Source organism: Mastigoproctus giganteus, chromosome 13, assembly GCF_048544385.1.
Source record: "Mastigoproctus giganteus isolate SK-2022 chromosome 13, ASM4854438v1, whole genome shotgun sequence".
Classification (NCBI taxonomy): domain Eukaryota; kingdom Metazoa; phylum Arthropoda; class Arachnida; order Uropygi; family Thelyphonidae; genus Mastigoproctus; species Mastigoproctus giganteus.
The window spans coordinates 14,691,274-14,715,848 of NC_143587.1; the positions used below are offsets into that span (position 1 = coordinate 14,691,274).

General features: G+C 40.5%; 1 protein-coding gene across 1 annotated transcript in view; it reads right to left on the bottom strand.

Moving 5' to 3' along the window:
• The window catches only part of LOC150075778 (cardioacceleratory peptide receptor-like), a 56,744-nt gene extending 36,841 nt beyond the window's left edge, over nucleotides 1-19,903 (bottom strand). The window contains exon 1 of the mRNA XM_090387136.1: nucleotides 19,486-19,903. Coding sequence (XP_090243262.1) covers nucleotides 19,486-19,674 — 189 coding nt within the window. The 5' untranslated portion in view covers nucleotides 19,675-19,903. The remainder of the gene's footprint in view (nucleotides 1-19,485) is intronic.
• Between the last annotated feature and the right edge of the window lie 4,672 nt (nucleotides 19,904-24,575).

Here is a 24,575-nt window from a genome sequence, read left to right on the forward strand (position 1 = left end):
AGGGTTGTGGTTAAGAGGCTGAGAAGGGGATGCAATCCCTGCTATAGTATTATGGTTGTTAATTGCAAATTTTCCATCGAAGAGTTTCATGATACCTTTCGGAGTTAGCAATATATTGGGGTTACTACCCTGTACGTACGGGTACAAGGTAGTAACCCCACTTTGTTTATAAATAAATGTCTTTACTGTGCCCACGATTTATACATTGAAACTTAAACGGGTAGAGTGCTTTGATGCAAGTTTAACGTTCAATTTCGCTATTTCATCCTGGTGGTTTTATTATATTACAAAATAATGGTTAACTCATATGAAATGATTAGTTTGTGATAACATTATCATAAACTAAGTCGAACCGAAACGGGTTCGGTCTGACTTTGCTTCATTTACTTAATTTTAGGAATATACTTTTGATTATTTGTTAGTCCAGACATGTTGCCATTCTGGGTGACTTCGTATATTTATTAAATTCTCTCGTTTGGAGACGCCCGAGTTCAAATGCCATCGGAAATTCCACGCGATTGGTATTCTCTCTGGGTTTTAGATCGATACGTGGCCTTTGACCGCAAGCTGCTGTATCGATGTCTACCCTGACCGCAATGACACAGATCACTTCATAATTTACAATCACACGTTCACTGCAGTGCACATTCAGGAGTGCGAATATTTCGTTAAATATTCAGGCAGTTAGTTTGACGCTTTTCGGTGACGACAGGGACACGGATGTCAACTCAAACTATGCAGGATCGTCTGCATATACATGGACTTTATCAGAGAAGATCTCTGCTATGTATTCCACTGAGTGTCGACAACTCGCAGCAAGACGAATGTCGACGTCAGTCCAATTACCACATCATATTTGGATTAACGAGGAATGGCACTCCGCGCTTTTTTACAGAGTTCAAGTACAATCAGCAGTCGGATTCTCTTGAGTCCTAGTGTAGCGTGAAAGAGAAATCTCAACTAACCCTACCTAATACAGGAACATATCATCAATCAGTTCGGTGGAGGTGGTTTGCTCGTATGACATGGCGTTAGTTTTTGATGTCGTACAAATCTCCATCATCAGGAACAATACCATCTCTTCATGCAGGCATAGAGGTAATAATCTGCGACCATGGTCCTTCGCTATGCTAGTGGTTCGTTCTGATGGGTGAAAAATTATTGGCTACATGTTAGAAGGTGAGAATATCGTCCGTGTGGCTTATCTGCTCTTCCAATCTGACTCCCATTGAGCACGTTTGGAGTGCTTTAAGAAGACACACTGTAGTTCATTTGGACCATCCAGTGACTTAATCAGATTGGAAACAGCTTTCCCCTAACAGTGACCATTAATTCCACAATAACTCATTTATACCTTGATTTTATCAGTGCAAAACATGTCTGGGGGCCGTACGCCATATTGAAATCGATTTTCATGCACGTGTCATCCACAAAGCTTACAAAATCTTAAAGCTTAACAGTGCTTTGCTTTACTTCTAAGCTCTGAGGCCTTCTCTGAATTTCTCAGAAAATTTTGAGGCCAAAAGAAGCAATCATACTAGAACTACTCAAACTGTGCCACCCTCTCCCATCTAGACAATTATGCTCACCTAAATGTGGCATATACAACCAAATGTGACAAGCGTGCTAGAATGAGTTTCCCACCAATGTAGTTTTATTTTGAATATTTATGTCTCCAAATTAGAGTGCAGTGGGGACAATCTAGCAGGTTGCCCCCACCTTGCTGACATTAGACTAGCTGGTCTGATATTAACAACAGCTAGTCTAGCCACAATGGCCAGACTAGCTGTTGCCAGTGTCAGCTAGTCTGGCCATTGTGAGATCCTGAAACAGAGAAATACTCTCCGCAGTGCGATCTCCCCCCCATAGGGCGCCCTGGCCTATGACTTATCTCCCCTACAATCCCTCTGTCCCTTCCCCCACCTCTCACCCAACATTTTCGCCTGGTGTACGCTACCACCACAGACCTTTTACTGCTCTTGACAGTCACCACCTGGCAAGCTCAGGCGCTGTCCAGGGTTCGCTCCTGCTAGAGACTGATCTATTCCCTATTATACCCGGTTGCCTGCTCTTGGCGGTGGACGGGCAACGTATCCCACAAAGGGTCCCGCGAATAAATGTCCAAGGAACAACAGACTAACACAACCCAAACTACAATACGCATATCAACACCAAAACTCACACTATCTCTGGCATTTACAGAGTTAATACTGCGACTCGGAGTATACTACACAGAGTTAGGGGGACCTCTCCCCTCTGTGCCGTTTTACAAGAAACGCAATACACTATAGTGCTTTGCTTCTCGCCCCGGGGTTTTATGCTACATTTTTTCTAACAGGGCATGACTCCCTGAACGCAGAGTTGTTTCAACTGGGTCTCACCAAGGATCCCAAATGTGCCTGTGGAGCTGATGAAGATTGGGCGGTGTAATTTTTGACTACCCCAATTACCATACACACAGATCTAGACTTATGTCCAAGATTGGACCAATACACCGTAGAAACGAGCAAGTACTCATCTCTGATAAAATGCATTACACGGGCTTCTCCGAATTTGCTCAAAAAGTTTTTGAGATCAGGATAAGCAACCATGCAATGGCAACACAGAGTGTGACCCCCCTCGTTGCTCAGACTATAACGCTTACCTGATTGTGACGTCCACCAACTTAGACAAACCCAATTGAGACCAGCTGTTAAAATGTGTTTCCACCCAGTCCGACTGTTTATTGTTTGTATGATAGATAGAAATTCCATGTTTATACGTATTTTACTTTATGTTCATTTTCATCCTTGTTTTTGGATTTACTTGTGCGTTCACTGCATGACATGTGTTTTGAATCCATAGATGTAGTTTATTAGGTTTACTGGTTATAAATGGATAGATATCTGCTTGTGTCTCCAATGCTTGAGTATATATATCTTGCTGAGTTCTGGGGACTTGGCAGTGGAAGCTGATCGTGTGGATGATTGTTAGAACGATAAAAAAATGTGAATAACAGTGTGTAAACTGAAAGAATTTGGAAAGGCCATGACCTCAACTTACGGGGAATTCACTTCATCTAATGGTTAATGTAATAGCATCATTCTTAAAGGTAAGTGAATCACCGAAATGGTGAAAATGGGATGTGATAAAAACGATGCAATTTTCAATATTTCTGTGACTCACGTGTAACTATGATGCTATTGCACTAACCATTACAACAGTGTAACTTTGATCGGAGCTCTCAGTCACGTCCAAGTTTCTGAACGTTAGTGAGAGCTTATACCTGTGTATGAGTTTAATCGTACCCTGAATTTGCGTAAAAATAAAAATTATGTATTCTCCTAGCGGGTTAAGTTGTATAAATCTGTGTGAATATGCGGTGCCTGAGCAAATATTAGCACCTGGTGTTTAAAAAACAAACAAAAAAATTGTGTCTTGGTAGTGGTCCTTATGTCCTGTCTGTCTGTGTGATGATGAATGAAAGATGGTAAATGTATGAGAGAATGTGCTGAAAACCTACCTGCCCCTAAGTATATGCAAAAGAAAAAGTACTCGTGTATGCATTAGAATGACAGGCGTATAGATGGATTCAATTCAAGTATGCATTGCATTCAATCCATATGCAAGTATGAATGCGCTGTCCTGACAGGTCTCCCTGGCTTGACTGCAGTGCAGGCAACCTCCAATGAAACTACCGCTGCCACGCTGACACCATGATTGGCTTTCTACTTAAGTGCATGGCGTGGGATCTGCAGACGCCGGCTTCAGTTAGTCTGGCCTCACTCCTTTTCCAATAAAAACTTCCAGAGTTAATTTTTTTTTACCCTGGACGCCTACTTACTCTTAATGGTGGACGGGCAACGGGGTCCCTCTAGAGAACTCCCATCTAAGTGGCCTAAGGAACACCATAACAACCCAACCGAACACTAAGCTGCGCAGACCACAACGTACTGTCGCCCTCTTGAGCAACAGTCGCTTGGTTTCATCTCTCAGAACTCGAGTTCGCCAAGCAAAACAGAGAAATCGCCTTCACGCAATTTACACTTACCCATCATAGGTTTAGTTGCTTTGGCACTCAACGCACACACCACCACAAACAATACAATCAATTCCGATCCCTTAGTTCTAAACCAGTACACACCTATTATCACTTTACTAAGTAAACCGCTCTAATAGCGAGTTGATCCTTCCTTCAGCCCTGAGAACAGCCTGGATTCGTGAATGGACTCAAACGAGGTGTCGAAAGCGTGCCACAGGAATGCTGCTAACTGTTAATTGGATGGATTCCGACAGTTGCTACAAATTAGTTGGTTGGAATGCGCTTGTTCGGAAACAATTTAAATCCGAATGTTGCCCCATTGGCATCAAAGGGCCCAATTTGCACTCTGAAAACACTATCCACACCGTTTCGCCTCCATCCGCCACCAGCCTGCATTGTTGACACATCGGTGATGGACTCATGCTGTTTTCGTTTTATTTCGGTGCTCCCATCAGCGTTAAAGAGAAAGAATCAAGATTCGTCACCACCACAACGATCCAGTTCGGTCGTTGGCGGCGATACCCCATCCGTGTCAAGAAAAGTCGAGTTGGCCTCTGACATCAATGAGCTGACCCCAGCATCGGATGCTATTTGCTATTTGACCGATCTCGATACCCCTAAAGCTTCTCTCCAAGTCATTTGCTTTATGGGCCCAAAGATGAACCCAGAGCGACCAGAGAAACCTCTCAGCTACTCCGTAGCCAAGTAGTCAAGCGCATGGGTACAGAAGTACAAATGCACGCGCTTCTAGTGGCCGTGGCTCAAGTCCGCGTGATTATTAATTTCGGTAATATTCTTTTTATCTTGTGAACTCCTCTCGCCTTATGTGGTCGCCTCAGAGTATAAACAGAAAATGTGTTTATTTTATTCAAGGCCTTTGCCTAATCCAGGAGGAGGAGCCGCCTTTATCCTACACTCCCCACAACCTCCACTTCAAACCTACCCCCACCAGGAGCCCTCTAGGTTGCTCCAATGCAATCTCAGATTTTATGGTTGCTAATTTACTTTTGGACATCAGAATGCATTATTTGTACAAGAAAAAGACGTACCATCTGCAGAACTGAGCGAAATAAGTTTGTGTTGTAAATTTATTTTAAATACATTGAAATTATTTTTACATAAATATACGCAGTTATTACATAGTCTGGAGCAAGTTGTGCTCTTTATTTTGCTTGTAGACCTTGGTGCGCTTAAATAGTTTGAACTTAAGTGCAAATCCGCGGGGTGGTAGACTCTGCTCTTTTCTACGTACACCAGCAAAGCCGATCCCGGAATTCAATGGCTCGGGTGGAAGTAAATCATCCGGTTGGAAATTAAAACCTATTAGTCTGGCTTCCCATAGCCTCCTGACAAGGAGGTGGGCGTTCTACAAAAACTAGCGATGCGACATTCTGTAGACACATTACTTTCAAGCCATTTGGTGTCCACCATCCTTTAAAAATTCGATCCTAAATTGCCGAATGAAAGCAACTTCGATTTTCCGATGCAACGCATTTCTGTCGACTGCCAGTTGAACCGAACTATGTCTGGAACATTCTAACCCCCACTTAAGGAGTGTTTCCAATACACTGTCACCCTTTAAAACACCGAATATTTCAATATTCATGATAGTAAGAAAACCGATTACGTTTCTAGCTCTTATTTACTCGCTCAAAACAAAAACAAAGCATCGATAACAACCTTCAGTCTTAAAAGGAAATCGTTCTTGGGTGCCATCTCTTAAGAGACGGATGGAAATAAGTCCTGTGAATCGAATACGTAAACAGGATTGATCGATCCCTGTGACGTCTGTTTGTTCTCAACGTCATCCTTCAGAAAATAAAGACAACTTGAAAAGAAAGAATTGTTTTTGAGTCACTTCATGAGATGCTCCGAAAACAATGAAACTCCAATCAACATGAGACTTTAAATAGAACTATGCATAACTCTATTCTTATATACTGCTTTACCAAAACGTATGGTCACACTAAAGAATACGCATTTGCATTTTGTAGGGTGGCAGTCCCGTTTAATATTTCCAACGCTTCAGAGGCAAATCACTGCAACGTTCTGGCTTCCTAGTCAATGGATTTATTTTTTCTTCTTCATTTCCTCCTAAAGCGCTTCTCCTAATGGCTTGTTTTGCTAACGCTGAGCCAAAACTAAATTTCCTCTACCAAAATGAATTGCGAGAACCTTGGCTCATTAGAATAACACAAATGCCGAGAAGGAATTTGTCTGCCAAGTGAATGCTCCTGTTGGAGGCTCCTATTTATGGCCACAACTTGCTTAATTTCTTCGCATTGGAGTTTTCTATTCTTATGATCTTTCACAAAGAGAATGCGAGTGTTCCATCACTGTCAGTAATTAAGTGTTGCATTACCCGCACGTTTTGCAAATGAAAGTGCTGTTGCTTGTAATGGGCTGGAAACAAATTGTTTTTTCCGTTTCTTGAGGAATGCTAGTAAGACATTCACGTTTTGAACTAAATTAACCGGGGACTAACTATGAAGCCATTTAAAATCTCTTTCGGGGATTTCCAGATAAGGAAAATACCTCAAGTTGGAGTTTAAAAAGAAAGACAGCTTTTATTTTTAACCTGAGTTGGTCAACTGAGCGATGGAATATGTTGTTGTAGCTGAAGATATTGGAAATTTAGAAGGGTTTAGAAATGGAACAATTACTTCATTGAGGTGGATGAACCTTGTGGCCTGAACCAACGTACAGGCTCAAAAGAGTCTCAAGTTTATAGACAAAGTTCTTATCTTGTTGAATAAGTTATCAAATAAATTTTCCCCTATATCTCTGGATAAGTTCATCGAAGGCCGTGAAAAAATTGTCCTCTTAAGACCCATTACTTCAAGCTAAAAGGATGTTTTTCTAATCAGATTCAGCTAATTTATTTCCAGGGTGTATCCACAATCGCTTTAGTTGGAGTACTTACGATTGTCAACAACCAATAACAATATATTACAATTGTATTCCCAAACGTTTAAACCGGTCATTATCCTGAAAAACAAGCATCCTCATCCAACCAAAAAAAGGAAAACAAATCTTTTACATTTAGGGACTACACAAATAATCGGTTTGTTTACCTCAACAGTTTCATCAGACTATACGAAGAGCGGGACAAACATCTTCGAAAATAGATTCGATGGATGTTCGCAGTCCAGTAATAACAGCCTTCTTAATGGTTCTTATATCGGAACGGATAAAATGGATTTGAAATGGAAGGTAAGCCTAGAGTGGATTTGAGATGCAAAGTGAAAATGAAAAATTGCGAAGAAACCGCCGACATCCATCAAGGATGTTTACAGCCACCCTTTTAGTTAACAAGCGACAACAAATCTTTTAAATGGCCTCAGATTACAAGAAGATGGAGCTACGATCGGGGTACTATTCGCATTATAATTCAAAGTCCTCACGGGTGTTTCGACAAATGGAACTCGGACAGGGTTTAAGAGGGGAGCCTGCGAGACCTATAGACCGTGTGTTCTCGGTATATTTAGAAGAAAAGGGAGGCGAATGAGATGTTATATGCATACTAACTTATTTATTAGTTCTTGTAGACTTGGTTCAACCCCATACTTGCGCGCAATAATTTATTGGGTTTACAGTTCCGGTTGGGAGGGAAATACTTCACAAACGTTAGCCGTGACATTGCCTTCCGCAATTTCAAGTCGCGCAGGGGATGTTCGTCCCTTTTTATAGTCTCACGAACCGCCTGGCGATAAAATTAAAAACTATAAATTCATCTCTTAACAGCCGGTGTCACGTTTTATTGAGTCACGTGGCTCATTCTCAATATTTTATGGAAGTGGGATTTTGTAAGTCCCCATTAGATTATTTCTTTTAATTTCCAAGGTCGCGCGTGTTGCAAGCCCCCACTCCATCTCCATTAGTAATTCCAAACTAAATTCATTTTATTTTCCGTAATAAAATTTCTAATTTATTTTACTTTCTTTAAACGAGTACTTCCATCATATTAACCAAACAGCTTCGCGTCAACTTTGATGAAAATATAGTTAACTTAATAAATGGACCACGTTTTGCTTCGATGTTTCCAAATATTTTGGATCGCTAAAGTGTGGTAACTTTTTCTACTCGTTTATTTGTCATATAGTAGTTCGGCAACTCCTGGTGAGCTAAATCGGTTTATTTAGTATTGGAATAGACAGAACGCATCCCAACTTTTATGTACAGAGACACAACCACTTCGGAGCGCTACTTGAAAAAGGCACATAGGGTATAATTATAGTTATACACTGAGTGATCACTGAATTATGACCACCTACCTAATACTTCGTAGGTCCTCCTTTTTCCCTCAGTGCAGCAGCTATCCGACGTGGCATTGATTCAACAAGATGTCGAAAGCGTTCGGGAGGTATGTCCAACCAATCTGTGTGTAATGCGGTCAGCAATGCAGGTATGGAGGTGATTGGTGTACCCAGACGCTTGATATGACTTTCCATTGTGTCCCACAAGTGCTCTATGGGATTGATATCGAAGGAGTTCGGAGGCCAATCGATATGCTGGAAGTCAGACCTGCGTTCCTCAAACCATTCCTGCACATCAAGTGCCCGATGACTCGGCCATTGTCATCTTGGAAGATACCATCGCCATTCGGGAAAAAGTGTAACATAGTGGGGTGTACATAGTCAGCAAGCAGTTTACGATAAAGGAGACTACTGATACGTCGTTCCACAAGCACCAGGGGTACAAGTTGTTTCTGCTAGTGAAACATGCCCCACACCATACAACCGCCTCCACCGGCCTGCACTTTTGGTACCATGCATGATGGGTGAAGTGCCTCATGTTGTTGACGTTGTGGGGAGGGGGGGATTCTTAATCTTATCATATTATACCTCACTTTCTTATTACATCTCACAGAAGATTTTTTCTTTGGGTACCAAGGCCCCACACTTTTCCACCTGACTGCTACACACTATACCGCTCACAGAAGATTCTCAAGATCTTGAGGGTAATTTCTTTTGATTCCCCTTAATCAATTTCCAGGATTCTCTCGCCAAATTGTGTGAGAGCAAACTCTTAACTAGGCAAGCAAGGCGTGTCTTACTTAGAATAACAGGACTCAAAGTGAAAACAAAACATGGAATTTATCACATAATATACAAATGAATTAGAAAGCATACAGTCCTAATATACAAAGTTGACTCAAGAGATACCTTGCATATATTATTCTTATCACAGTTTCCATTTACTAGTTATTCTGCTTTGATAATTATATAAAAAAAACACCTGATTCATTATTTTTAACTCATATTTCATCATATCACTGCTATACCACTCATGTACTTCATCATATCAACATTGGCATTCGCCTTCTATTGGCAGGGTCTGGTGCCTTGCCTTATTCCCCAACTAACTCCTAAAACTTGTACATTCACCGTACCTATTTCTCTTACTCCTGGATACAATTATGTTTCATATATTAACAATTAGAATATGCTACATTCATCATTCAGCCCTGTGTTCTCACCACACTGTTACAATATACTTGCAATCTTCAGTATTCTAAAGTCCCTACTTGTTATTAGTCGTTCAGATAAACCAACAAATCTTCATCAATTAAAACACTATATTCAGAGTTGCTCGTATAACTGAATTATCTATCGTTAAAACATATTCAGAATTCTTCTTTATAAACTTTACTGCCCTTCTAACACATTATAGCTATTTGTACATCAATTTCATCAATTACTCATTCCTTCGTTTCCCTTGCATTATACATTAACCCTTTTTAACATAATAAACTCCGTTAGTATATCTACCTCAGAGATAATTTATCTTTCACTTTACTCTCTAAAGCTACTCCCTTTTCATTAATTAAACTACTATTTCACTAACAGTCCTTCTTGTTAACTTAGTGTACTTAATATATCGCTCACCTGCTTCTATCCCTTTCTCTTCTTCTCCAGGGAGGTTGCAGGCTTCCATCTGAGGCTCTCCAGGCTGTCTTCTAAGGCTTTCCTTCATCTTCTTTCTCCTGGATCCGCTTCAGATAATTTTCTGGAACCCTTGACTGCTTAGGTCTGGCATCCTTTCTCCTTCTTTGAATACACAACTCCTCCTTTACTACGGATCATTCAGATGTATCTTTCTCCAAGAGGTCGTTACCTTTCCTAGTTCACTTAACCGGCATTCATAACTTTTTGCTTATCATTCTTAACCTTTCCGTCACTTTCTACTCTTAACTATTTTCCCCCTTACTGTCTAGGGCCCTCTTTGCATTCTCTACATTTCTGCACTGCCCAACTTACTTTTTTCCCTCTGTCTCCATGATCACCCCTTTAGCCTCACTCTCCCCTCACCCTGATGACCCCAACTTTTTCTCTGTCGTTTGACCCTTCTTCCCCAGGACTCTCTACCAATCGCAGGAATTCACCTAATCGTTCCCCCCTTTTCTATTCGTTAAAACACTTACCATAGCTATTTGCCCCGTGTGCAAACCAGGCCATTTTCTTGTGTAGTTCTCAGGGTAGCACAATCCTTTCATGTCTGCCGTTGTCTCCCAGGATAGCCATTTTCGTCTTTTCCCATTTGCGAAAATGTTGACAACCTACCAAAAAGCCGTCACAGTGACCTGGTCTTTTTCGACCCAAACGCTAGCCCATCGGGACTTATGTCCAGATGCCGCATAGATCAGACGTTTCTTAATCATCTGCATTTGACCAACCCACTGTTCTTTTTCTAGTAACCCTTTTCCACTCGTTCACTAATGACCACTCCTTCCTTTTACCCATCGCGCTCGGAATTTTACTACCTACTGGACCACTGACACCTTATCTACGATGTCGACTAACTGCTCATTCTCGTACCTGACGTGGTCAACGGGTGGCATTCAGTTTTCATAGGGGTGGTCATAATTCATTGATCACTCAAAGTATATAATAAAATAGCGCCGTATTTATATCTTCAGGGGCCAAAATGTCCAATCTTGGCGCTGCATATTAAAGCATTATTATGGAGTGGAAGACCTGATGATCTATATAGCTGAAGTCCGGCTCTAATTCTATGAGCAAGTTTGATCTAAATATTCGCTGTTACCTAAAGTGGTTTGATGTCCTGAAGAAAGAGTTAAGGACATCCAATCACTGATTACAAAAGTATACATACAACTTACGAACCCTGTCTAATAATTTGCAAGATTTATTATTTCAGAAAATAGCAGTCGTGTAATTTTGTTCATTTTATGAAATTCATGAAGTTATCTTCGATATATCCTGGACATAACTGTTTAAATTACAAAGTAGCTGCAAATTTGAGGCCGAAAACATTATCAAAGATTTGAGACAACGAAATATTGATGGAAAATGTCTATTAAAAGATTCTTTCCCATTGTGAAACAGGTTGGATTTATAATGTGGGGTACCACAGACTTTGAATTCCAAGTTAAACAGCATAACCTCTTTGTAAACTGATGTACCTCTTTAGAAATGGCAAGTTTTTCTTTCCTATTTAGAAAGCTTTTTGTAAGAAATTTTCTTTCTTAACAAGTATTGTTGGATGGTACTTTGAAACATGTCTTATCAGGGATTTACTGCATACGGCTATTAGCCAGAACAAACAATTTTATTACGTCACTCGAGCACATATTTCCACCATGCAAATTGCTCTTTTAATCCTGCCCTTTGGTATTTGTGTTTTCTCATTCTTTCGTGCCCATTAAGAAGTTTTTCTTGGGTACATATGAAAAATTTATGCGTCGCGACGAAATCCAAATGAAAAATAAAATCTTGCGGTGATTATTGACTTTAAACAAAATGCAATGGCTTTCAAAGAAATGAAAACACGATTGTGCAATTCTGTCCATCCAAAAAAACATTTAAATGGACCCAATTTCAAATAAGGAATGTTGCAGACTTTTTGGTTGAAGATTATTTTCAAATACTCTTTGTATTTCTTTTTCAGCTCTCAAAATGATGTATGACCAAAATGATTTCAAAATTTTATGATGATTCTTGTCTCCTGGAGACGTTATTCACGATGAGGGATTACTTTATCTATAATTAAAGAGCTTATAGAAATGTTGGCCTGTTTCCATAACTTTCAAAGACTTTGTGTGATTTTAATGTTAAATTGGATAATTATAAATATCTCTGTTTCCCTCATAAATAATTTATCATTTTCGAGCGCGTTCGTCGATAATCGATATCACAATTCTAAAAAGAACTCGAATTATGATTATATTCGTATATTTGTGTGATGTATTTTTTAAAGCAACCTTTAATATTCACATTCCTTTCGTGTTTCAATTATCTTTCTTGAAAATAAGTTCTCGTGCTTCCAGTATTCATATTGACTCTGGCAAGTTCTTTTCTAATCATTAGGGCTTCGCTGGTGGTGATCATTTCAATGGAGAATTCGCAATTATGCTAATTAGCTGTGAAGGATAACTTACGTTTATTCATTTTTTTATAAATCTAAGTTATACACACACTAGCCAAAATCTTTCTATCGCAGACAGAAGAAATGCAAATAAATGCTAATGAATGCAAAGAGATACAAAAGAGAACTGCAAGGTGGGGAGACGACGTGTTGCCTGGTTGGGTGTAAACACCGCACAGTTGACTGCAGTAATCTGTACCCAGAATGGATCTATCAGACTTTGAAAAAGGTCTCTTCGTGGGTGCACGTTTAGCAGGAGCCACACTTCAAGACACGAAACACAGAACTGGTTTCTTGAAAGCATCCACCTCAAAGGTTGTTAATAACTGCTGGTCGAACAGTTGGTACAACCGCCGTCCTCCTCACACCAGGTGGAAAAGACCCGAGTTCGAGTCTCGTCGATGACGTGAGGAATTTTCATGGGCCTTTTTCGAAACTTGGCTGAGTTAGTTGGTCTCAGACTAGGGTACCATGGTTTTTTCTCCTGGAAACTCGAATTTATCGTCCAGCAAACAGAACTTACAGACAGTTTAAGAACATTGTTGTTTAAAGATTAAAATTTAAGTAAATAACTTTAAGCAAGTAAACCGAGTTCAAGTTTTAAGTAAATTTTACCCCGTGGATTGTATTTTTTGTTGCAAATAACCGAGAAGCCATTTTATCCCACATATAATCCTCTATGTACTAATATGTGTCTACAGGAGGCGAGGAATGCACTGAAAAATCTGAAAAATGATCGCGAGTGAGGTGCATTTTATTTACTGGAAATTGAGCAAAGAAGAGAATCCATTATTCCGGAGGAACTTCATTTATTTAATTTTATTTTTTGACTTTCCTTGGCAATATTGTCCTTCTTGGCAAACTCTGCAGATATTTCGTTTGTAGGTTTTCCTTCGCAATCAGCTGCTGTTCAATCGACCAGGGACTCTTTCGACCGAGAAGTGTTTACCATCCGTAAAATCGCACGATCGATAATCTGCGAAACATCTTCACTCTATAAAAGTTTGTTTTTGAATTGTTTGCAGATCTGTTGTGCCATTTTATTAACGATCGAGAAAAAATCCACCTTAGTTCCAACCATCAAGTTACCTCTCAAACATTAATTTGAACTTGAGCTAAAACAGTTTGAAAGAAGCGAGAAAAAGTTACTTCATAGTAGAGGACTCACCTCTAGTGAGGCCATCCATCCTCGCCAATCTAGAGGAGTCCGCTACTATGATGTTGTTACCATCGCAACAGTTTGTTTCCTAAACTTCAGATGGAGATAAATGTCATTTATACCGAGTTCATCCTTAAGTATTTCTGGGTGAACCACATAATATCCTTGCCAAGAAAGTTATCCAGTGGAAGATCTGAAGCTCATTGCACGACTTAATTGAGAGTTATGTCCCAAATAAAGTTATATTCGAGAATTTACTTCTGAAAAATTTTTACTCTTAGTGGAGGAGTTCCCCAAGACTGCTCGCTGGGGCCTTTGCTACTTAAATTTTTTATAGTTAACCGTTCCGGATGAGTTAGAGCGATTAACAATTGAATTAAAGCAAAGTGTTTTTTAAATATATACACTGTGCTCCACTTTATTAGGTACATCCCCCGCTGTGCACACAAATGGTCTGTCCCATAACGTTGCCAATCACATGACCACAGTTGTGGATATAAATGCAGCAGAACAACCTTTCTAGTATAAATATAAGAATGGGGAAAAGGAGTGATCTAACGGACTTCGAACGTGGCATGGTAGCACGTGCAAGACGTGCTGGACAAAGCATCTCTTAACAAGCTGGACAAGCGATTTTTTTCCACAGGAGTGCCGTTGAAAGGATGTTTTCTGTTTGTCACACCACAGTTTCAAGGGTGTATCGAGAATGGTGCAACAAACAGAAAACATCCTCTCAACGGCAATCCTGTGGAAGAAAATCGCTTGTTGATGAGAGAGGTCAGAGGAGGAGGAGGATGGCTAGAATTATGCAAGCAAACAGACGGGCCACAATGTCGCACATCACCTCAGAATACAACCCTAGTGCGCAGAACAAAATATTGCAACGGACCACTAGCCGCACGTTGTCGCGAATGGGCTACAACAGCCGACGGCCACATCGCGTATTAATGAATAACAAGAGAGCACACCTCCTGTGGGCATAGCAACACCAGCACTAGACTATCGAGAATTGAAAAACAGTTGCTTGGTCTGACGATTCGAAGTTCCTGATACATCATGTTGATGGAAGGCTCAGAATTTGGCGAAAACAACATGAATCCATGGACCCGTCATGTCTGACGACTACTGTGCAAAGTGGTGGAGGCAGTGTTATTGTGTGGAGAATGTTTTCTTGGCACACGTTGGGTCTATTGATACCCATAGATTGACGTCTGAATTCCACATCGTACCTAAACATCGTTGCTGACCAAGTGCATCCGTTCATGGCGCCTCCGCAGCCAGGTGGGCAGGAGCAGCAGTGGTAGCACGCGCTGCTTGATTAGACAGGGATTCGAGCCCATGACCACCAAATACGGAGAATGCGGAGAGGTCAGGGAATGACCACCGCATATCCACGGAGCAATATGGCCTTAGTTGCTAATGCTCCTAAAAACCAAATAATAAACAAACAAGCATCGGTTCATGTTCAGTCTACCTCAGTCAGATGGTTACTTCCAGCAGGATAATGCGCCGGTGCACAAAGACCCAAATCAATATGGAATGGTTCCAGGAACATCACAATGACTTTTCTTTGCTGCCGTGGCCCGCTCAGTCCGCGAATCTCAATCCTATTGAACATCTTTGTGATGAGCTGGAAAGGGCTGTTCTCTGCAGGCCTACACCTCCGTCGAATCTCAAGGAACTGCGTGACACACTCATGTCCGCATGGTACTCCATTCCTGCACAACGTTTTCAGCATCTTGTTCAATCCATGTCTAGACGAATTCAGGCTGTTTTGAAGGCTAAAGGTGGCTCAACAGGCTACTAAGTAGGTGTACCTAATAAAGTGGCAGCGCAGTATAGATTATCTCTCTCTCTCTCTCTCTCTCTCTCTCTCTCTCTCTCTCTCTCTCTCTCTCTCTCTCTCTCTCTCTCTCTCTCATTTCAGCAGAAGAACAGCACAAGTGGAATAAAAGTGTGTAAAAACGCGACAGAAACAAGAAAACAGGCGTTATCTTTGGAGCACCATCCAAACTAATAATAGGATAAATGTCATAAGCGCCTACAGATTTGCTGGAATTAAGGATATTTAGGATTTCCACCACCACCGTCTTGAAAATCTACGTCTGCAATTGAGTCGAAATCGCTGGATGGCAAAACAGCACCTTTTCTATGTCACAAACCCAGGAACTACCAAGAGATGCATCGTGACTGACATTTTCCAACGCATCCTCTACGGAGTAGAAATTTGGGGTTCTGCGACCAAAACCATACTAAAGCCACTATATGCAGCCAAGTTTTGATTACTGAAATGGCCACATGGAAGTATAAGTTACCTCCACAGCAGCGAACCACAGTGATGGCCACGGCTCTCGAGGTGGAACGATTAACTGTGAAGATGGAAGAGAGACGCCTAACTTTCACTGTAAAAATGCTTGCTGGAAAGATCTCCGCCCCCAAAGTCTGGAATGTGATTCGATGGAGAATTCCCTCTCCTGCGCTGAGAGCAATGCCTCAGCTGTTCTCGACACACATGTCTGAGAGATTTTTGCTTACAGAAATCTCAACAAGGAGTTATGTCTGGAGTTTGTGATGAACGATGAAACAGGGTTGGTATCGTAATACAGACTGCCCCTAAATAAGTATACAAAAAAAAGTGTAGATGTGTAACTGTTAGTATGACAGTTGTGAACTTAGAAGAATAAATGGTAAGTGTGCTCCAACAGACCCCACTCCAACTGGAACTGCTGGAACCAATTTCTAATTTTGGAAAAAATTTGTGGAACACTGATGTTCTGTTTCATGTTGGTCTTCCAAGGTTGAATTCTGTTCATTTTCTGAAGGAGAAAGACGTTTTATTGAGCGAAGTATAATTTTCACTGTAGTATCTTTATTGAGTCTGGGAGAGAGCAAAGAGTGGGGATAAGGAATAAAGAAGAGAGCAAAGAGTGCAGTTAAGGAATTCTTCACATATATAAATGCAAGGAACAGAAGGACAAATCATATTGGACCCTTAAGTAACGGACGTGGGACAGTATTAGATACCACAGCTGAAGTTGCAAGTGAACTCAACAGTTACTTTGCATCGATATTTACATAAAAAAAAACCTTTGTGTCAATGAGATATTATGGAAGTGAAGTTGAAAAAAATGTAATTAATGATGTTGAAATTTCAAATGATTATTTAATGAGAATTTTCGCGCCTACAAGCGAGTAAGACTCCTGTGGTTGATGGCATGAAGCCTATAATCTTAAAGGAGACGGCAAGTGAGTGCATTGAACCATTAAGGCTAGTTATGAGAGCATCACTGGACTCACGAGAGATTAAGTTAGATTGGTGTAAATTGGAATATAAAGACGGTTCTAGGAGTGCAACGGGAAATTAACTGACCAGCCAGTCTAACTTCAGTAGTAGGGAAAATCATGGAGGCATTGATCAAGGGTGGAATTCAGGATCATTTAGATGGAAATGGAATTCTGTAGGATACACAGTATGGTTTTGTAAAGGGAAAATCATGTTTAACAAATCTGGTTCGCTATTTCGAAAGGGTCACTCACGAGCTGGATTTAGGGAATAATTTCGACATCGTTCATTTGAATTTCAGCAAAGCATCATTTGACTCAGTACCACATGAGTGATTACTTTATAAGTTGGAGCAGGCTGCAATCACAGGGGAAATCCTTAGATGGATAGCACGATGGCTTGAGGGCACCAGACAGAGGGTTGTGATAAATGGTTATTCCTCAAATTGGTTAATGTAAGAAGTGGGGTTCCCCAAGGATCAGTATTGGGACCACTGTTGTTTTTGATTATCTTAAATGACATCTATGAAGGGGTGGAGGGCGTGAGGTCTAAACTTGCAGATGAACAAACGGAGGGGTGAAATTGGAGCGGTTTTTTTTTTGGCTGATGCTGCATAAGCTTGCTTTCTTGCATCATATGCCTCTACTAATGATAATGCTAATGATGTAAAAATCAGTAGAGTAGTTAATGATCGCAGCCAAACAGAGCTTCTTCAGAGTGACCTAGATAGACTTCCGGGATGGTCAGAAAAGTGGCAGCTATGCTTTAATTCAGCAAAATTCAAGGTTTCTCATTAAACCTAAACCGCCACACAGCTCGTCCAAACTGTTGCCATGAACACGTGACTTGGAGCGTTGACAAATGAGGTACAGTTCTGATAACAGAACTGTTCCGATGAGTTCAGTTTTCCTACAATCAAATTCTAGACGTTATTTCATCTAGAGACAACGAGGACTTCTGTACCATCCTTTCAATATCGGAGAAAGGGACGCCTACGGTGGAGGTGGTATTCTCCTTTTGGGACCGAATAATGACTAATGGCCGTACCCCTATTCATGTTTTTGATTGGGATACCGTAACTGCGAAGAGGTACCGAGAACCTATCCTGGAACCCCTAATATGTAACTTTTTAGGGGTGCGGTTGGCCCAGATTTTCTTTTCATGCTGGACAGCACCACCTCACATAAAGCCCGCTCAAGTGGTGGAGGAATATCTTGAAACTGAAGATATCCAACGACAGCCGTGGTCAGCGCTATCATCAGACTTAAATCCGATCGTGTGTGAGACGCCTTTGGTAGTCGCATTGCACGCTGACAGCCAACTCCTTGGTCACTTGGTGAGCTAAGGTCTGCGCTAGTGGAAGAATAGGATTTGTTGCCACCAAATCTTATAGACACCCTTATGGAGAGCATGGTTCATCGCTGCTGGGCCTGTTTAGCCGTTGGAGGGGATCATACGTCGTATTGATGTCATGTGACCATATTTTAGAGCATCTTGTATCGGCGTCTGCAATGTGACCTTTGTGGTAATTCTTATACAACACCTATAAATGTCCCTTATACTGTCAGAAGTTTCTCGCTGTCTCCTCATTTCATGGATATTCTTTGGTACACCACCATACCAAATTTTGTCCCGCTTCACGCACGAGTTACATTCAAGTCGAAGAGTATAGAAGTAAATTTACAGAAGATTATACAGAAAATAAGTAAGAATGCGAAAGAAAATTTGAGTTTCTTTTCTCTTTGATCCAATAATATTCGTTGAATTCGCAACCCTTGTAGTTATGATTCTCGCGAACTGCATATTGCATGCACTTGTCTTTGAAGAAATCCCCGAGTTAATTTGGTTTTCATCCACCCGCATCATCTTTCATAACTTGAAGTTTTTAACATTTTTGAAACCAGAAGATTCTCCGAAGGTACTTTAGATATTCTTATTTAAAATGCAAATATCCCTTTTCTCCGCATATTCTAGAGGGTCTAGATGCAACTTTCTAGAGCTGGAAGCGAATATATTACAAAGAATTCAAGTTTTATTTGAAAGCAACACGCAAATCCACAATCCACCATGGAACTTAGTTATAAAGGATGCAATTCTTTTTCTAGAAGTCTTTCCTTTCTTCATTCAAAAATGTCCAAGCCGTTGTTTAATATCTTTAGGAAGAGGGCCCCTCTGATTTCTGTTTAGGCTTACATTAAATGCAATCTGTCAATCAGTTGAATGTTATATTAGTCATGGAAGGTCAAGCTTACCAATCCTTCGCTCTCTCCTAAAAGTGAGTTACAGAAGGCGTTTTCATCAAAAAACTGTTCTTAATCTCTTAAAAGGCACCTTGTTTAGCAAAGAAGTTAAGAATGTCGTCATAAAATTTCATTTTGAATGTTTTATGAATTTTAAGATTCTTTTTAGGCTCTGTAATTTGCATTAAAGAAACGTTAAATTTGGAACTCAATAACCCGAGTTGATAAGAAATATATTCTTTAATAAGACGCTAAATTTAAGAGCCACTACAGATTCTTTTAATGGGAATGCAAACAGGATAAAAAGGACATATACCAAAGTATAAAAATTCGCCGTTACATATGTATACTTATAAAAGTTGAATGTTTTTTTTTTCAGCCACGTGACACCTACCTGGTAGAAATAATACATTTCGATTTGCTTCTCCTCTTGGAAGGGGACCTCTGAAGAAGTCCCATTAGTCTGTGTGTCGTTCACTGACGAGATCGAAGGTGTGTTTACAGCAAAATGGGGGGAGGCAGTCTGTATAGAACCGTTGTCACCCCTCAGGGCTTTCCAGGCGTCTTCGGTACTGATAATCATCTGGAATGCAAAAATTCAAGTCTGTCGCGAGCGCTGAACGTCACCACAAATTCCGTCAGGTGCGCTCGTGCTGACCTCTTCCATGACCCGCGTTTTGTTCAAAGAGTCGACATCCGTTGCTCACTTCTACGGAGACAGAGAGCTCGCATTTGCCAGAGAATCTACGAGGGTGGAAGCGACGCGCATGCTTCTTGACTGTGCAGTTACTGACTGTTCGTCCATAGTGCGATCGGACTTTCTCTCCCGTGGTGAATTGGGGGGAGGCGTGCGCAGCAGCTCGGCCTGTTGATTACCGGTGACGTCAGAGAGCGTGGAGGCCACGTGAGGATCAACATCTCCCCATCCTCCTCAATAACAGAGTGCACGGGAGGATGAAGATGAATGGAGAGGAACAGAGAGAGAGAGATCGATTATTTTGCGCATTTCTTTTGTCTTCTGCGTTAAATTATCTACGGTATCATTCTGCAGATTGTATTAGGCGGTAATTACGATATATCACTAGGGGGCCCTGCCTGTCGTTTGCTAAGGAATGGCGCGTATCGAATAGATACCCCGCCTTAACATTTTATGTTTTGTATACAAGATTATTATAACATCGCTAACGATGATGTTATGTCCTGATTGATGTTTTTAGGTCTTAAAGGCTTCGTCTCTACCCCCGGATAGGCATTGCAACAACTCCCCCCCCCCCACTCACTATTTCGTTCTCCGCTATATGACCTCTCCTGTCTAAAGAATTTCCCCTCAAGCAATGCAGTAAACTTTTTTAATTCAGACATTAAACTTTTTTAATGTCTGTTCTGAGGTCGATTTTCTGTTTGCTGGAAGAAAAACCCGAATTTCTGGGAGAAAAAACCAAGCTATCCTCTCCTGAGACCGACTAACTTAACCAAGTTGTGAAAAAATCCATAAACGTTCCTCCCGTCATCGATGGGATTCGAACTCAGGTCTTTTCCACCCGGTGTGGAGGAGATTAGCGATTCCACCAACTGCGCTATCCACAAGGACGCTATATGTGAGCTGTAATGGATTCTTGCATAAAATCTTTAGCGAAAAGCTAATTTCAAGGATTGATGTCCAATTTAACTTCTTGCCAGATTGCATGATTGGACTACGTGCGATTTATTTTTTTGTTGGGCCATTGTAAAGCTTACATATACAGAAGCAAATCACAGAATTCAGAATAGCTGGAAGAATTATTACGCGTGATCAGCGGAATAGAAAACAACCCCAGCTGCCACAACCTCAAGGTAATGGCCCTCATCTTGCCATAAATGACTTCAATTTTCTGCAAGCAAGTGGCATTAAATTAATCGCTGCATACACTTTATTCGGTGTGCGATTTGAATCTTGTGACTCCAAGATTGTTTTGAATCTTTCGAATGTGTTATAATTGCCAATTAAAATTAAATTTAAGGATTGCTTTATCGTGTAAAGAATACTATTGATTTCTGGCAAATCAAACTCATAATATAAAAACGAAACAAAAAGAAACCCTCAAGAAGAGTAGTCAAGATATTTTTCAACGACAACATTCTCCAGTATGTATAAAACTTTGTGGTTGAAGTATTTTCACTCTTATTACTGGTCCAGCGCGCGCTGTCAGTTTAAAAGAACGATCTTCGACTGTTTAGAAAATCCTCTTGACAGGGATAATATTAAAATTCTTCTGAGGATGAGGCGTTATAGAACTCTCGAAGATCTTGAGAAAAAAATGAACAAGAGGAAAGGGAGTACGCAAATTCAATAGAAAATTAGATTTGTTTGGCGAGTGATTTAATCTGATATTCGAAGAAAAGAAAATCAGCCAATAATATAGGATGGCATCCGAAGAGTTTGCTATTTGCGATGCATCACTCTTTGACACGGTGGACCGTCTGACTGATGAGAGAAAAAAACTAAAAATAAAGAGTGGAAGCGTAAACACAGGCTTGTAATGCGGAGCGAAGATTGCTCGGAAGATTTGAAAAGTTTGTAGCAAAAGTAAATTGATGAAGTTTAGGTATTTGTCTAGACTTTAGAAATTCCTTTTTGGATTCCTTGTGGCTGAAAGATATGACTCTCATCTTCGGCAGTACATTGTATTGTTCTGAGAAGGAGGGTAATTCTCTCGAGGGTTCTGATAATTTGGTAAATCATTGCCATGGCTGGTTTGGAAACTTGGCGTAAAAGAAAACAGACTATTTATATTTTATTCAATTATACGTTGCTCAATGGTTCTCTTAATAAACAAAAGTAATCTTTTGAATCTTTTGTTCCTTTGAACAATCTTAGCTCCTGGCAACTAAACCCTGGCCATACTGTACCTGTCCATGTTCACGATATATTCCCTGTTTGTCCAGGCCGCGTTGAACTGGACACACGACCTCATGTCAGGCGCATCCATGCTTAGAGTGAGGCTTTGGGCCAAAGTGGTGATTTTTTCGTAACTAATTGTACTTAGGATGCCACTTCCGGGTTTGAATAAAAGGTTGACTTGGAGACTTTGAATGGTCATATTGTTTCACTGGATATCATATTCTTTTATGTCGAGGAATATGACATCCAGTTTGCTGGATATTGGGTAATTTATCAAGGAGATTCGTGGTGGTAGATCTCCTACTAATAACTGTATGAAGATGTGTTGGCCGGTATCTAGAAACACGATCTACTATCGTCTTGTGTGGATTAGTTTTTCAAATATTTTTGACAAAAGTTTCAAGGATTTTCTGGTAGGTTTACAGGAGCAGGAAAATTATAAATACACGTTTTTATTTTTCTATTATATTTTTGTGATGGTATTGTTGTGGTGGTGGTGGTGGTGGGGCTGGCGTGTCTCAATGATCCAGGCGAAAAAAAAGATACCGTGGTCCTCCAGGTTAGGGATTGATGGTATGGACCAGCACCCTATTCATCATAAAACATTTTTCAATACTAAAAGACCTAACAGAGAAAGAATCGGAAGGATAATGAGGAATCGAAATGGCAAACGGAAAAGGACTATGAAGTTTGGAGGTGGACAGAAATTGGGAAGATTGGAAAAAAAGAAAAAAGGAAGGACTTTTTGATGTTGGGTTGAGGTTTACCGTTGTGATAATGGAATAAATCCTAAGAAGAAGAAGATGAGGATATTTTTGTGAAAAATGCATTGAGGATATTCCTTGGAGTTACAATCAATGATGTCCTCTCTATTAGCAGTCGCCTTAGAGCTTAAGTTTTTTTTCAGGTGACACGATTCAAGTGATTCTGTTATTTTGTGGATGATAATAATTCTTTTATATTTTGTTATAAAAGATTAAATATATTTTGCTGTAGTAACTGGATCAGAGATTTTGCAAGAATTAAAATACTACACTGAGATAAACAAACCAATTATATGATTTCCATTATCTCATAAAGGAATTCCTCACTTCTTCAAAGCTGCAACCTCCGATGTCTTTTGAAATGTCGTTTATGAGGACGGATATCTTTTTTCTTTTCCGTGTTGTTGTTTCATTGGGGTTGATAGAACGTTCAAGGGTAGGTTTAAGTGTCTCTCTTTCACTCTGAGACTTCACTGTTGTCCGAAATACAATTTGGAAATGCTTTTGCATATTTGCAACGTTCAGGAGGAAATAACATAACTCAAGAATAAAATTTTCATCACAAATCAATTTAAAAAAAAAAGAAAATTGCATTTTCCAAACTGTTCTTTTTTTTTTAATTTAAAACTTGGAATAATTACGGTAAATTAAGGACTTCAATGTACACTGCCAAGTCAAAATATTATGACCAGCCGGATGTTTTGGAAATTGGCCGTTTCTCTTCCCCTAGTCGCATACGTGTCGCAGTGAGAACCAGAAAATGTTCGTGGCATGCGGTCCACACGAAGTACACTGCTCGACAAAATTAAGAGAATATGTAGAAAACATGGTGTAACTCTTTGGATATCTTCAGTTTCGAGATATTCTTCCACTATTTGAGCTCCATCTACACTGGGTTCTAGTGCATGAAAAGAAAATCTGGGCCAACCGCACCCCTAAAAATTTGCACTTAGGACTCAAGGATCTGTTCTCGATTCATCTGCGCAGTTGCGGCACCCCTATCAGAAACATGAAGAGAGGTGCAACCGCTGATCACTGTTCTTTCCAACACGAGAAAAGTGCCTGTACCGTAAGTGTCCCTTTCTCTGATGTTGGAGGGATGGTACTGCATTCCTGGTGGTCCCCAGATGAAATAACGTCCAGACGCTGTCTGTAGACTAAAACGGGACTCATCAGCAAATAGAACTGTATCCCATTGGTCAGGGCTCCAAGTCGCGCGTTAATGGCACCAGTTTCGACGAGCTCTGCAGTGCTTTGTGGTTAATGGAACCCAAACTACTGGATTCCTTGCGTAAAGTCCACTTGAATTGAGCCTTCTTAACCAAATCCGGTTGGAAATGTTTTCACTTGTGGCCGCAGTAACCTCACAAGACGGTGATAGGACATTGCAGGATTCCATCGTTCTGTTAGAGCCAGATAGCTGTCTGTTCTGGTTGATGTAGTCCTCGAACGACCTTGGTCAGCTTTTCTTGTAATGGTTCCTGTCTACTGAAAGAGATCCATAGTACCGAGACGGTTTTAAGTCGTCCAACGGCCCGCCATCTCAAAGAACCATCTAAACGACAATGACTTGCCATTCTAAGTACTGGAGATGTGTTTATCCCACTGGGATAACCAAAAAAACGGGAATGAAGTGATGTCAGAGCTCCCGGTAGCAACCCGGTTTTTATACGCATGAATAATTTGCATAATGTGAGGCTCTATAAGGTGGTAGATCGATTTTATTGGATACTGGGAATTTTCATTCCAGGATGCCTATTATATCAAATATTCATCTTTGGCGACACTGCTTAAAATAAAATATTCATGAAAAGCATTTTGTTCTCTTAATTTTGTCGA